This window comes from Mastigoproctus giganteus, chromosome 8 (assembly GCF_048544385.1).
Source record: "Mastigoproctus giganteus isolate SK-2022 chromosome 8, ASM4854438v1, whole genome shotgun sequence".
Taxonomy (NCBI): Eukaryota; Metazoa; Arthropoda; class Arachnida; order Uropygi; family Thelyphonidae; genus Mastigoproctus; species Mastigoproctus giganteus.
This window is the reverse complement of record NC_143582.1, coordinates 141,390,631-141,405,932: the sequence shown is the minus strand read 5'-3', so window position 1 is coordinate 141,405,932 and position 15,302 is coordinate 141,390,631. Positions and strand designations below refer to the sequence as shown.

General features: G+C 36.9%; 1 protein-coding gene across 2 annotated transcripts in view; it reads left to right on the top strand.

Moving 5' to 3' along the window:
* The window catches only part of LOC150081862 (pituitary homeobox x-like), a 195,391-nt gene that overhangs the window by 62,314 nt on the left and 117,775 nt on the right, over positions 1–15,302 (top strand). The window contains exon 1 of one of the 2 annotated variants that reach the window (XM_090379771.1): positions 7,707–8,371. The exons of the other annotated variant lie outside the window; for it this stretch is intronic. Within the exon in view, the coding sequence (XP_090235897.1) occupies positions 8,101–8,371 (271 nt within the window). The 5' untranslated portion in view covers positions 7,707–8,100. Of the gene's footprint in view, positions 1–7,706; positions 8,372–15,302 lie in introns of those variants that run through there. 2 annotated transcript variants of the gene reach the window in all.

Here is a 15,302-nt window from a genome sequence, read left to right as displayed (position 1 = left end):
TTATAAGAAGATCGATAACATAAATAAATACTAACTTTCTCGTTCTATACGTTACGTAGTCTATTTAAACAAACTTACTGAGGTGCCATTTTTAAATAAATAATAAACTCCAGATGTCATCATTTTTAATCTGCGCCACAGTTCTTCGATGGAACACTATTTTTCTCTGCTATGTGCTGTGTAGGACTTTGCTGCGAAAAGTTATTTATTTACAATTGATATTTGAATTCCATCTAACAGTGGTCGACAAACTACGTCTTGTAAGGTCGGCGAACAATTTTATCAGGCCCTTGGCTGAATGGTTATCAATAACATGACTCTTCAAGAATTTCTAAGGTGGTGATTGTCAACATTTCCTTACGAAATATCAACATCTGCGGTGCTTTTCGCCCCTTGCCCATTTCGAAGTCTTTAAATCTATCTCCTCCCCTCGTAAGAACAAATACCCACGCTGATTTACAACCAACCGCGGCTATGAGGCATGCGCGTACTCAACAACGATGACCTTAGTGGAATCGTATTTTATATGATTTATCTTTTTATATATCGCGAGATACATCAATGAATATCTGCTGGATTCTTTAAAAATCCCATGAAAAATTCATTCTCGTGAAAGGGGAAAAATACAAATAAAATTTATTTAATTCCAGGGCAGTCTCGTAATGCCTTCGATTAGATTTTCCATAAACGCCAAGCAAAACCCGAAGAAAATCTAACGATGAAGGAAATAAAATCTACGAAGTATAAAACACAGCGAAGATATTTTGTCGGCGAAATGTTTCGCCCTTAGTACGAAAACAACCCTGCGCTGCTATCCAGTAACCAGTAAGCGTCTGTTGAGACAGGCGAGATTCCCTTCCGCCCGTCTAAGAGACTTAAGACATATTGGACCAACTATTGGCGCACGGTGCACAGCAAATGTCACATCCATCCCCCTCTTCCACTAGGGAAAAGACACGTTCAGGTTGCAGTTGCTGTTCTTTGCCACTTTAGCCGTGACAAACATGTCGCTGTGTGCCCTCTGCCGTTATTACTTTGTTTCTACCAACGGTTCTGCTTGTAAAACTAAACATCTTTTTTCTTCTTCTTCTTCTTTTGCTTTTTTTGTTGCTATTTACTTTTGTTTACCTCAGAATATTTGGCTTCTCCTGAAATATCTTGTATATATATCATTTTATACATTTGTCCTAAATTTTTACCATTATTGAAAAAAAAAATAGAGCTCGGCGCATGTTCATTAATAACGCTTAAATAATTAATATTTACTAACTTTTATTCTGGTTAACTATAAATACCTTCAGTTTATATTATCAGACAGAAGGGCTAAAGACACTAGCATGTTTTAAAATGAAAATTAAATGGAAATTAAAATCGAAAGTGTATCAGAGCTCGAGTGATCCATTCTTCAAGATGGCTCCATTATTTGCATTACAAATAGCGATTTTACTTAACGTGGGATCATGAAATTACTGATGCATAAGAAGCACATAGACGAAGCGCTTGTATGGCACCCTTGGAATCGATGCACACACCTGGTGAGACTGAGACTTCCTCTACTGTCAAATTGATACGGATGCTGTATCGAAGATGCAGCTATTGAAGGAGTTTGATACATTCGTTGTTAGTCTTCTGCGTGGAAAATATGATCATCTGCTTTGAAGATGGCTTTGTGTTTCAATAGGCAACTCCGCCTGTAGCGTAGAAAATTACGTGCCAAAATATGTTACTGTTAGGCTTTTACTCTATGAATTCTTCCAAAAGATTTAATTTATTCTTTGAATGTGAATTCTATATTATATATAACCGTTAGGCCTAACTGTTTTGTTTGCTTAGTTGCGTGGCAATTTCTGGCTTTGGTCTCACTGCTTGTTGAGTGACGTGACAATGTCTTGGTGGATTGTTTTTATTTCAACGTGGCTTCCAGAACTGTTAGAATGCAGGGAAGACAGGAAGAATCTTGCACTGGCAAGATGCTGTTAGGTCTTCACATCAACTTCTAAGACTTTTTATTCGATGGAAAGTCAGCGCTACAAGTACTTAATGTAAGCAGACCTCTCTACACATTTCTTGGAATATGCTTCAATTTTGTGCTTCAGAATCGCATAAATGCAGTTATAGAAAAAATTCAGTCAACTGCAAAATAAATGCTGGGAATAAATGGCGAAATCAGTTTATCTTAAGAGATATAATCTCCTCCTGCTACAAGAATAGAGACATTGCAGATTTAAATTCTTTAGCAGAGCCTTACTCAATCTCCTAATGTCGGTTTATCAAAAGCGCACTTCCAAATTCCAATGAGAGAAACACAACAATGATGTTGTTCAAGATTATTTTTTAAAAGTGGTGACAGTAGATTCGGCCCATTATCGCGAATAGTTACGATAGAAGTTAAAAACAAACACCATGCATTGGACTTTTTATATTGTCATCAGACAAAATTACATTTTCTCCACCTCTAAATATACTTCCGTAGGCCAGTTTTGTAGAAGTCATGTGACTGTCCTTCAAACCACGCCTTAGCTGCAGAAATCACCTCATCATCAGCAACAAAGTGTTTTCTATGAAGAAAGGACTACGGGGCAGGAAAGAGGAACAAATCGGAGGGTGCAAGGTCGAGGTAATAAGCAGGGTGCGGCAATATTTCAGTTTTTCCTCGCACATCGACATTTCTTGTGCACATTGTACCCTTTCCTTCTTCTGGAAAGGAGTTAGAAGTCTAGGAACCATCTAGCAGACACCTTACTCATATGCGACTGTTGATGGATGTTCTCCACAAACCCTTCACTAATTTGGGGCTCTGCACCTTCTTCTTTGACGCTAATACGGCGACCTTCCAGGATTAATGACTCAATTTTTGCAACACTCGCTTCTATCACAGCAGATGCTGGGCGTCCTGGGATTTCTTCACCATGCACTGAGATTTTTCCACATTTGAAATTTTTATACCAATGTGCAATAACACTCTAAATGGGCAGTCTTCTCTATAAACAGCGACTTCGTGGATTGTTTTGGAGGAACCGAATCAGTTGTCTGTAATCCACCTTATCCATTGTGACACTTCACTTCATTCAGAGCGGCCATGAATTGTCAGGTCGAAACCAAAATTTGTATGGTTGCTATAAAGATTTGAACGTATCAAACAAAAAAATCCATCCTTTTTCTATCGCAACAACGTCTTGTTGAATACAATTCGTGTTTTGGCCATTCCTCCCGTATGTACTAGCGGGGTTGTGTATTCCATCTTGTTTCAATTCAGCTTAATGTGTCTATAAAGGTAATTTAGATTCTATATTTTTATTTCACTTAAATATAAAAAGTTTTTTTTAATCAACTGGAATATTAATTTACAGATTTTAATTTTCATACATTTTATATAGGAATTATTCCTTGATTGTTCAAAGTTTGTTAATATTTATTCCTAAAATTTTTCACCAAAGTTTGTTAATAGAAATTGAATTTTTACATTTTCCTTCCTCTCTGGCGACCACATACCTGGATTGGGGTTCTCTGTTAACTTCCTATGAGCAATAAATGATAAACGTTAACAAGATAACTATTGTTTTTATTATTGGTTCAACCTTTAATCTTCAAACGAATAACAAAATGCAATTAAACTGATGGGATCAGATGATGCATTTATGAATAAATGTAATCTTTGGGCTCTAAATCGGAATAATTGATTTTCAATAGAGAGAGAAAGAAGACCGAGTGCGAGCTTAAGTGTATTCGCTTTTCTTTTTGTGAATTCTCTGCACACATAATTTAAATTTTTGACCCAAAACCTAAAAAGGCTATAAAAACACAGTTGAAACCACTTTAAAACTAGCATACAGTGTACTTCATGCATTAAGCGTCACGCAGTGAGATCACTGGAATATCATTGCGATATTTGTAGAAAATCTAATCCTGCAATATATTAAAATCGTGCAGCCGAGTACTTCACCACAATTCCATTGCGTGAGAGTTTAATAATGTAATCCGTTGCAATAAAATTCACTGGATAACAATTTTGGTGGTCTAATTAAAGTTCACGCTGAAATGATTATCCCCTACTATATAACAAATTTATTACAAAAACGCAGAATTTTTTAATACTATAACTTTCATATTTCATCAAAGATGATACTTCAACATCTTCAAGTGTTTTTTGAAGATGTTGATGATACTTCAACATCTTCAAAAAACTTCCTCCCACCCTTAAGAATGATGGGAATAATTATGGGTAGGACTGCATATGCTTGCAGCAAGCAAGGTACCCGGACGTGGAGGTGAGTGAGTATGATGGGTCTAGCAACGCTTTCTAACCCTTCCCACACTGTACAGGAAAAGGCATCCGTTCAAATCCTGTACGATACATGAAATTTACAGACAACAGACTGACCCTTAATGATCTTAATTTCCTTGGCGCGAATTCAAAAATAATCCCATCCAGACTTCATTGCAATAGTAATTAGGTAGTTCACTACCTTCCAGTGTGTTGAAGCATCAAGATTGCTAAACAAACTCACTCCTTAGCTATTACGAGTTCTCTGTTGTGCATGCAGGATCCATTTATTAATGTTGTACCACTGCAGGCATAACATACTGTCCGTATGGCACTTAAACGTAGTGCGATTCAACAGACCAGCAAATCTTTTGCCAATCATCCACCCTCTCACAATGTTCAAGCAGCATGTGAGCAGCTGTTTCCTGTAACGTTAAATCGGGTAAGTGCGTGTCGTTAGGTTCGTCTGTATTTATACCCCTGTTAGAGGATTCTACCCATTATACTGCTGGAAACGAGCAAACGGTAGCGACACATTATTGCGAGGCGAGTTAATCCAAGGCACTCATCTGCTGACGAAATCGTACTTTCCACCCTTCTCATATGCCCTCGCAGTTTGCACAGTGATTACGATTGCCTGTCTACCATGATGTGTGTCAGGTGTTTGCCGCATATCATGGAAGGGTCCTCATCGAGAATGGCGGGATGTTTTAAGGCCACTTTTTCCCCGATTTGATCGAGTTAGTCGTTCTCAGTACAGTTGCTTTGTTTTATCTCCAAAACTCAATATTTTAATAAAAACAATAACCCATCTCTCACCTATGATACCATCTTCCATTTTATACCTTATTGCTTGTCACATTTGCATTTTTTTTTCAATCCTTGGAAAAACGTGAAGAAACAACTTGCTGTCCATGCTGTTTAGATTAAATCCCCCCATAAATAAAAGATCGTGGCTCGTTTCAATTTCGTAAAATCACAGCGATTATCTACAGTTGCCACGTTTACACTAAGAATTTAATAGTTGACAAGCTTGCTAACTATTAAATTCCATCCAAATTGGACATAGCTCCTTATTTACAGAGTATGGGGTGGTCGCATTTTGATCGAGCCTGTACATAGTTATTTCGTTCCGATAAACGCTTTAAAGTCGTCACTCTAACATCGTTAGTCTTGTGTCATGTTATCACTTCATTCAAATGGACAGACAGTAACTGAATTGTCAGCTACAGTTGCTCACTTCACATCGGATCCAATGACATCGCAAAATATGATACTCTGCTTTGTAAAGCCATCTGACCTTGTATGGCTATCTGGAGGTTTATTTGCTTATTCATCAGCATGTCAGAGTGATTCTGAAATTTCTGTCTATGATTTTTTTCCACAATTTTAACGATAACTCTGTTAAACTCACTTTGGATCACATACTGGACTTTGGGTATTGTACAAAACTTTACTCCACTTGCTTATTGGTTTATTTAATCGTAAAATTCTGTTTAACTGTGCAGAACCATAGGTAGTATCTTAGATCATACCACAAACACAGGTTGAAAGTTACTATATTAAACCATTAAATTAATATAATGGGTGTACACCTGTTCTGTTATTTTATAAACTATTTAAAATAGTTTATAATATCATATAATTCGGTCGCTCTTGTAACTGCAATTTTCTTCCACAGAAAGTACGTTTCCAGCCCGGCATTATCAATGCAAAAATAAAACTCTTGGGATGTTCAGCGCCCAAGTTTTCATGGTTCAACATCTAAACCTGCACAAATGAATTAATTGGATACTGTTTGTTTCCTAAATGCCCTCTTTCTTCAAATGTTTTCGAATCAGTTATTTTACTTTAAACATAAGATCCAATTTAACATTAAAATATGAGCATACCAGTATGTTTATCTTATTAGGCCTAATATAAGAGGTTAGCAATCTACTTGCTGATTGGTTTACATCAGTATATTTTGATTTATAGATACATTTAATTTAAAAACAATGTCCTACGCTTATTCTTATTTCGTTTATGCAAAAATGAATAAAAAAATCAATGAGATTAGCAAGCTAATCTTATTCTTATTAAATAATAATATATTAAATTAAAATAGTAAGCAATTTACACTTTTTTATTTATTAGATCTGCTTGGCATTCTTCTCCCATCAGATCATAAATATATTGTAAAATCTGTATTACTGACAATTAAAAAGTCGTTTATTTTCATTTAATCACTTCTTCTTGCTTGGAAAGATGAATTATACACATCGAACAGCAAAAAATCGAAATCTGATATTAAAAAAAATTAATAAATAATTTTATATAAATTTAACTTCTAAGATATACAATTATTGGATATTGTTAATTTCTCTTTCTCTGCCAGGGGTCGCATTGTTGAGCAAATGCTAATTATCGAATTTTATCTTAAAAAATATATAAATAAATGAAAACAGAATTAACTTTCACCAGGAAAACCCAACAGCGTGACTGCCTATTTAAAATACGATATTTAAGTCAGCCATCAGAAAATAAACAATAAAAAAAAATGTGCAGGAGTTCTAAAGATGGCCATTATATTTTCTAATCCGTTTAATTGAAAACCTACCCGTCTTGCAACGAATCTCCTGTTAACAACCCATTAAAAATGCTGAAAAATCCACAGAATCCTTTAAAGGAAAGAAAGTAAAACATTGTCTAATTAACAGCTTAGTGTTTAAGATGCATACAGAGAAAGTTAATCTTGTTATTTATTATTAAATACGAAAGATCTGTCTTTAGTTAAAAGCGAATAAGTAAACCTAATCTACTCGGGAATTACTCACACAGATAAATGTCGCAGATGTATTTGAGAAGACGGAAACGCACGCACGCACTTCCTGCCATTCACAATAGAAACATTTGGGTACTACGCGCTAATGTCACTCTATTTGTGTGATGCGGCAATCGATACTTATAATAAAAATAAGGTGGAAGTAAAAGAGGAACCGTTCATTATGGCGAAACTGCACATTTTCCTGGCAAGCGTGATAACAACGGGAACATGTCGGTCTGTTTATGTAAACACGAACGATATTATGAATGGATGGCCATTTACCTGCTGTTCTTCCATTCCACCGAACATCTTCTATATAAACATACACATATCAGAGACCTCGCGATGGATTTTCAATATGATCATGGCAATCTAGCGACAGCAACCCTGACCATCTTCCCGCGAGGGACGGAGGATACGACGGCAAAGGCCGCCCCCCAGCTGCCATACCTCGTCGCTGATAAGCCGCAGCTCCACTACGCACGGTACGGTGGGATGGTCCGTTGACCACGGAGGCGGGTGACGTCAGAGGATTCACTGGGAAGGTGGAGTCAAGGGAACAAACTGAAGCTCGTTGCCTGCCTAGCTAACGAACTGCAAACTAAAGAGACTGTACAGCCAAATAGGGCTACATCGGAGGATTTAGACAAAGCGCGTGACTGTACAACACACTGCTACAACGTGAGACCGGCCATTGCACGTATGTTATTATCTTTCTCGTGCTTGCCAGCCACGGCAGTGATTGTGACCATAGTTACGGGCGGGAGCGGGCTGAGAAAGCCGAGGACTTGAGACCGATTTTCACAAGCCTCCCTCGCTCCTCAGATCTCTTTTCCCCCTAAGATAGCCGGTCTCAGCCTCCCTAACACCGCGGAACTAACACTGATGTATCCCGGCTGTCTCTGATTCAAATCCCGACTGATCGGCAGGCGAGATTACGTAGAGCGCTCGCCCGTAAGCCCCAGCCGACATCACGGGCTTAGGTGGGAGCCACTCATTCCGACGACTTCTAATCCAACGTAATTGATAGATGGACTCATTAAACGAATCCCTCTGTCTTCAAGACCTGGTAGCCGGGGTCGGCTCACCGCACCACATTACTGTCGATGCCGCTATGACCGTGGCTGCTGCGTCCCACGTCCCGATGGGACCACTTGGGCCAGTACCTGTGTCGGTGCAACCACCTCCTGTACCCCTGCACGGTCCTGTGCACCACACGGGTTTAAATCAGAGGTCAATTGTGGAAACCTCTAATGCAAGTTCGACCGCCATCCAAGGCCTACCCGACCAGAAGAAGAGAGGTAAGTAATTACCATAGCAACGCTTTCTATTTACGCGTTTTGTTACTAGTTGTTATTGGCGTTATTTATACTTGATTTTGTTGTTCGCGATTAGTTCATTTTTTTTTTCTGCCTCGTGCTTGAGATTTAAGCGGTTTAGTGGGATCTGTTTCCCCACTGTGTTCGGCAAAAGCAGAAGGCGGTACACAGTCTGACATTAGCGACGGTGTTTGCTTCATTCTCCCAGTGCATAAATATACACTCAATGGAAGGAAGAAGATTGAGTTCTGTCATTTTTTATCTTCAATTAATGTTTCTATTTCTTTCGCTTTCACGCGAATCTTTAGTAAAGCCAACGCATGTTAAACCCGTGATGACACGAAACTGGGACATTGAAAGCTGTGCCAATGATTATAGCCAAATGTAGTTACTAAAACAACCTGGAGCGTGGTTAAACATAATAACCACTGATGTTTCCCTATTGTTTTTCCAGCAGACATCATAAAGAGTGTTTTTAATCTGTTAATGCGAAAAAAACTTGTCATTTCTTTGGAATGTTTTAAATCACCTACGCCTTCGCAATTATTCGAACCCCTATGTCCACAGATCCGCATATGTGGGTATAGTCCTCATGAATCTACAGCTTGTAGCAAAAGCAGCATTCTTCTGACTTCGTTTGACATATTCTGGATTCAATATAAATTAACCCTCAATGTGCATCCGATGCCAGTTGATTTAAGGCTTCATAAATGGTCGGTGCTTAGTTGTAAGCTATAATGCGTTTATCGTACTGCAATGAATTTTAAGTTGATACGATTAATTGAAAATATTTTCAAAACATTTCCAGTTTCATTGTAAGTGAAACGTATTGAGAATTCTGAGTTTAAAAACTCCTCTTGTACCTAAAACACTTCCCCGATATTTAAGACTAAATTTCTACAGACGCACATAAATATTCAGCGAGATAATAATCTTCTTGGTCCTATAGGCTACAATTATTTTACATTTTATGAAGATACTTTGGAAAAGAAAGTTAGTGAAAACCGAGAAGGGTAATTTCATGTATTATGAAATAGATAGATGATAAGAGTGTATGGCTTTATGTCGCATTACATCGAAGATTTTTTAGAATAAGTAGTACTATCTGTTACCGGAAGGTCAACCATATCGATTATGTCATTAAGACATGAAGGGTATAAGAAAGTCGTAAGGAAATCAATGTCACATAACTGTTTTTGTTTTCGTCCTTCTCTTATGTGTGAATAACTAAGAACGTGGTATGATAACTGCAGTAATGATCCGAGAGAGTTTTAGAAAAATCCGTCACTCATTTATCTTTGAGTGGCGTATTTAGTAGAGATGAAACCCTTGTTCTGGCAACGTCCATGAGATAGGGAAATTTTCAAAAAACGAGAAATCCTCGAAGTCTCCGTGTGCTTAGATCACGATGAAAATATGAAGTGGTTGCATTTGTTGGTACTTTGCCAATGAGTTACATTACAATATTTGTTCTCAATAAAGCGGAAAGTTTCTTGGAAATTGAGAAAGAATAAGAAGGATTACCAGAGCAGTTAGGTTTCAGAAAGAATGGTTAAGATTCAGCAACAGTTTCTGTTGCTACTATTTTAGGATATTTTTGCCTTTAGTTTTTAACTCTTGAATAGATAGAAAGATGGCGTCTTAAACACCTACGTCTTATCCCGCCCCCTTCGCCACCGCCACTACGAACAACATTAAGAGTTTGTAGGCATCTATAAGCATATGCTAATATAAATAATTATTTTATATAGTTCTGCTTAACCACTTCTGCAGGCTCTGATTATATTTAAATTTTTTAGACAAATTACGCTCTTTTGCAAGCTTTCTTTTCTTAAAGAAAATATTTGCTTACCTCTTTGTGATTTAAAATTTTCTAAATTAATTAATCTCTAAACGTGAGCTTTAAATTCGAAAGACGATGTTAATAATAAAACACAAATTCCGATAAATCCAAACACCTCAGTATTATAGTTTGTGAACCCTCATGCAAATATAATATTTTATGGAAATTTTTACCAAATGAATTCCATTAATTGTTCATAAGATGCTTTGTACGTTAACCTAAGGTAGCTTAAGGGAACTTCTTTTCGAAAATATATAATCGTATATTAATGCCAGCCTCCATTTCCCCATAAACTTTACATAGAACTTTATTAGTTAGACATGCACTTCTATCTGCATTGGTCAAACATGTGTATTTAAAAAATAAATAAATATTGCACTTAAACTAAATCAATATGAGTTCTTTTAGTTAGCAAAGTTAGTCCTAATTACTAGTAGTACCACGTTACATCTGTGCATACAATATACATTGCCACATGAATCTTATTTATGTAAATATAATTAGTATATTCAATAAATCACTGATGGGATGTACAGCAGACGAACAATTGAATATTATCGTTCCCTAAATAGTGCATGAGTATCACTATAATTAATTATAGTATTTAGGGGCATAATTCTGATTTATCTTTATTATTACATTATTTTAAAATTATTTCAGTAATTTTACTTTCTTTAAAAGAATAAGATAACTGTATTCTTTCTTAGTTATGAAAGTTCGAATATTATTTAATGAATATGCAAGAAAATAGTCTGACTGTTGTGAAATCTGTTTTTATTCACATTCCCATGCTCAGAATATTCATTTTTGCCTTATCACATGACACCTAATTGCCTATTTTTGTACTTGTACGTGGCTGTCTTGAATATGATAATAAATTAGTGTTGTTAACATTTATATGGCTAATACAGAAGTATTTATTCATGGAATAATAATAAACTGATAGTCCAGGAGATAAGGCAAACTATTTTTTCATAATTATTTTAAAGTATACTTTGAGCAACCAAATTGTGAAGAAGTGCTGAGTTTTTTTGTGAATATTTTGGCCAAACTACTTAGAGCAGATAGTTTTTCAAAATCTGATAATCTATGCGATTATTTTTTTCTTATAATTCTGAGTATTTTTTTTTTCATCAAGCCAAGTGAAATCACAGTTTCGGGTAGGATAGGTTAGCAGTCTTTTAGGATGATTGCTGATTCCTCGCGGAATGTCAACCTTTTAGGATGATTGCTGATTCCTCGCGGAATGTCAACCTTTTAGGATGATTGCTGATTCCTCGCGGAATGTCAACAGTTTCAAAGGATTATCGATTTTCCATATAAGAATCTACGTATAAATTTCACATATCTCACGGATGTGGTCATTCCGGTTGAATTCATAGTTGATGCTGTCAAAAGAGTGTCCACAGTGACGAAACTCTCAATCAGATGGATAGTTTCAGTAGTGAAAATTGACTTTCTAACGCTATGATTAAGTGCTCAGATGGTGAGTTATCTGGATTTTTGTCGACTACTTGAAGGCATCAGTTCTTACACATCAAACCAAAGGCATTACCAAATACAGAAAAGGAGCCAGTTTCCTTCGGAACAGAAGGAAGCAGGAGAAATAGAAAGAAGATATAAGAAGTAAGTTTAATCAAAGTATTACAGAAGGGTACCTTTGACCCAATGTTGGAATAAACACTGTTGTCCGACGGAGTTGAAATCTGGCCATGTTCTTGCTTTATTTGTGCAACTTCGTCTTTTATATAGAATCAGCTTTTGTCTTGATAAAGAGACTCTAATCGATGATCACATGGCCTCATAAACAGCGAAAACCAACAGTAACTTAGTAGATAACATCTCAGGCTTTCGGAGGATCTCTATTTCGAGCCACCATTACGTTACCGAATTTTTCGGTCTCCATACTCAGTCGGTAGAGTTCCATTCCTTTGTAGCCGGTTGTTGTAATCATTCCTTGTAACTCTTTGTTCCAATTACAAAGGGTGTACAACAACAGTAGTTTCTGACCTGTTTTGTTGCTGCATTTAGCTTTCTAAAAGTGGATACATGTCGTTCCTCATGCTTGGTTGAATTTTAAACAAGTACAAGGAAATAATGTTTAAGAAATTTACGAATAAAATTAATACACTCCACTAATGTGTTCTCTTCTTGTCTGAATTTCTATTTTGGTAGTAGCTTAATTCAGTAATCTTTGGTGTCAACATCAGAGGCCATTAATGGCTAACGTTTCTGTACATGACTGCCCATTGTGATGATGCCTCAACTTGGCGCTGTACTAATACGACGAGCGGATTGTGCTCGCCGTATATTATAGCGATGAGATTTTCTACTTCGCCAGTCACTCAGATGTGGGCTACACAAATGTCTTCGTTGTTGATAAAGGAAATTTAGAGGCGGATACACCGGTAGCAGGAATGCCAGGCAGGTATATGAGATGTATAAATCTCTTCTCTGATAATGAGGTAATTGCCAGTGATGTCACAGCCGTCACTGCCACGCAAGATTATAAATTTAACTTACTGTGGCTCTCTGCACGATGCTATAATCTCTGTGACGTCGGATAGTGTGAAGTATTCTTCTCTCCCGCTGGTCTGCAGGTTTCCGGCTGTGATAATAAACTCGAGGAGAGATGTTCCCAGGCCACCTATCATTTTGCACTTCTATTCTTCACCCCAAAGTATTTTGTGGGTGGTGATGTAACCCCTCTTTCTGTCCACACTTTAAACTATACAAATTACCACCATCTCGTGAAATTGAGATGGTAGTAAGACATGTACTAATGAGCCGTTGACGTGCATTTCGATGCGGGAGCGAAATGCGATCCTCGTTAGTGCTGTTTCGCAGTAAACAGGACTCTTTCTCGGCGAGGTTGTTGAGCACGTGTTAGGCGACACGTTCAGTTTAGTTCACACAAACATGAAGTGGCGGCTCAGAGACTAACAGACGTGACCGCGTTCTTAAACTTCAAGAAACGACAGGGTCAGTTAAAATGTTGAATTTGATATATTCTAACACTGTTGTTAGTCTGATCTCACTCGCTTGGAGCGTTTTAACGATCCACTGATCTAAGCTAAAGTTAATTAATATCAATTCGGTTGAGATTTTCTACTTTGGGAGAGGATCTGAGTACAAAAGGCCAAAATCCGAAAATATAGTACGAGGAATGATCAAAAAACATTGAAAAAATTCAAATAACAATATAAAACGAGTTTTTATTGTGTGTCTGATGGTTATTTCTTTTCGGCATAACACCATCCAGTTCAATACACGTGTTACATCCCTCCACCTATTTTCTAAATACTTCAGAGAAGCCTTTATTTGAAGGACAATTTAAGATACCCGGAGTGACGTCTAAGTTAGTGTCTGATGGAAAATGGCGACCTCTCAGCTTTTAGAGGCTTGAGCTTGTAACCTTTTTCTATTTTCTAGGGAGCAAGATCTAAACTATGGGGGAGTGGGGGATTATTTTCATATTTAATATAGTTTCCTAAAGAATGATTGCGTCTATTCTTACATTGCAATGCCAGACAATTTCAAATAAGCTCTTTTCTGGCCCACTTTCGGATTTAATTTCTTTATACCTTCACTGTAATATTATCCAGACACAGCAAACGCTTTACCACAATATCACTGTAAATAATGGCTTTCATATCGAAAAGGGTTATCATAAGCTTGCGAACAGACTTCACTAACCGTGCCTTCTTTGGAGGTGGTGTCTTACTGTTCCACTTTGTTGTTTTGATTCAGAATCATAGTGGCGGAGCGAAGATTCATATCCAGTAATTATTCCCTGAAGTGGTTAAATGTTCTTGAGATGAACACATATGTCTCCTCTAACCGGCCTTTGTTCGTGAGTCAAGAGATTTGACGTAAACAAAGAGTTGCCATTCCTAAATGTTCATTCAAAATGCCCAATACCTTTTGTAAGGTTAATTCGTCTGAATTCATGGACGATGACAGATGCTGTGCCAATAATCACATTAGTTACAGATGTTGATCAATGTCTTGGGATAGGGTAATGATCCGCCCTAGTTCTTCCATCTTTGAACCACTTACTCCATCTAAATAATGGTTTCCGTCTCTGAACATTGTCTTGGAATTGTCTGATAATCAATTGTGATTGGGCAACTCCATTTATTTCCTTTGTGATAATTTCATTCTTCTTTCTCTTGCAAGAAAGTGCCGCCTTGGCATAGTTTCATTTCTAATATCATTACTATTTCTAATATAGTACTTAATATTTATACACTTTCCTTTTCACAAAACAAAGAAACCCTTTAGAACACACTCAGTTTAGAGACGCAACTGACTGATTATGTCCTTAGTTCCTTCACTCTGAAGCAAAATACTTGCCTCATACAGTACAACAGTTCACTTTCAACTTGAGTCCGGTTTTCCATCTACAAATACATCAGTACTCGCTTCCTTGAATTCTAAACTAGCTCGTGTTATTATTAAAAGTTGTTTTTTCGTCATCTTTCAATACGACGTATCTACATGAACTGTTTGAGATTTTGCTCCAAAAATTACTGGTTTAATATTTGAAAAACAATTTGTTAACAGACGAATTTTCAGGTAGAAATAAAGAAATTGGGCGATGTTGAATCTGGTTTAATTGGATGGGTTTGGAACTTAACTGTGGCTGGACCTTAGCTGGTTGATGGATGTGTCTAATCGGTTTTAAGAAATGGCTGGATTATAGACCACTTTTCAGGAGTTGGAGTGAGTTTATGGGGGGGGGGGAGGTGGAAATCACTAGTTAAACTTTTCATATAGCACTAATTAACATTTTTACAAGAAAGTAGTATTAATGTAGACTATCTTAAACATCCTGTCTACCTTAAACATCCTATCTGTATTCGTTTCGATCGTTAATCGAATTAGTTAACACTTCTGTTTTTAACTTCATATTTAACTTTTGCAACTTGAATACAAAATTTTCACGAATCTGATAAACGGACTTTATAGATATATTAGAATATATCCATTATTCCTTAATATTTTCCATTACATACTTAGAATCAAGTACTCATATTTCAACTTTCCTAAGAAGATGCTTGAATTTTC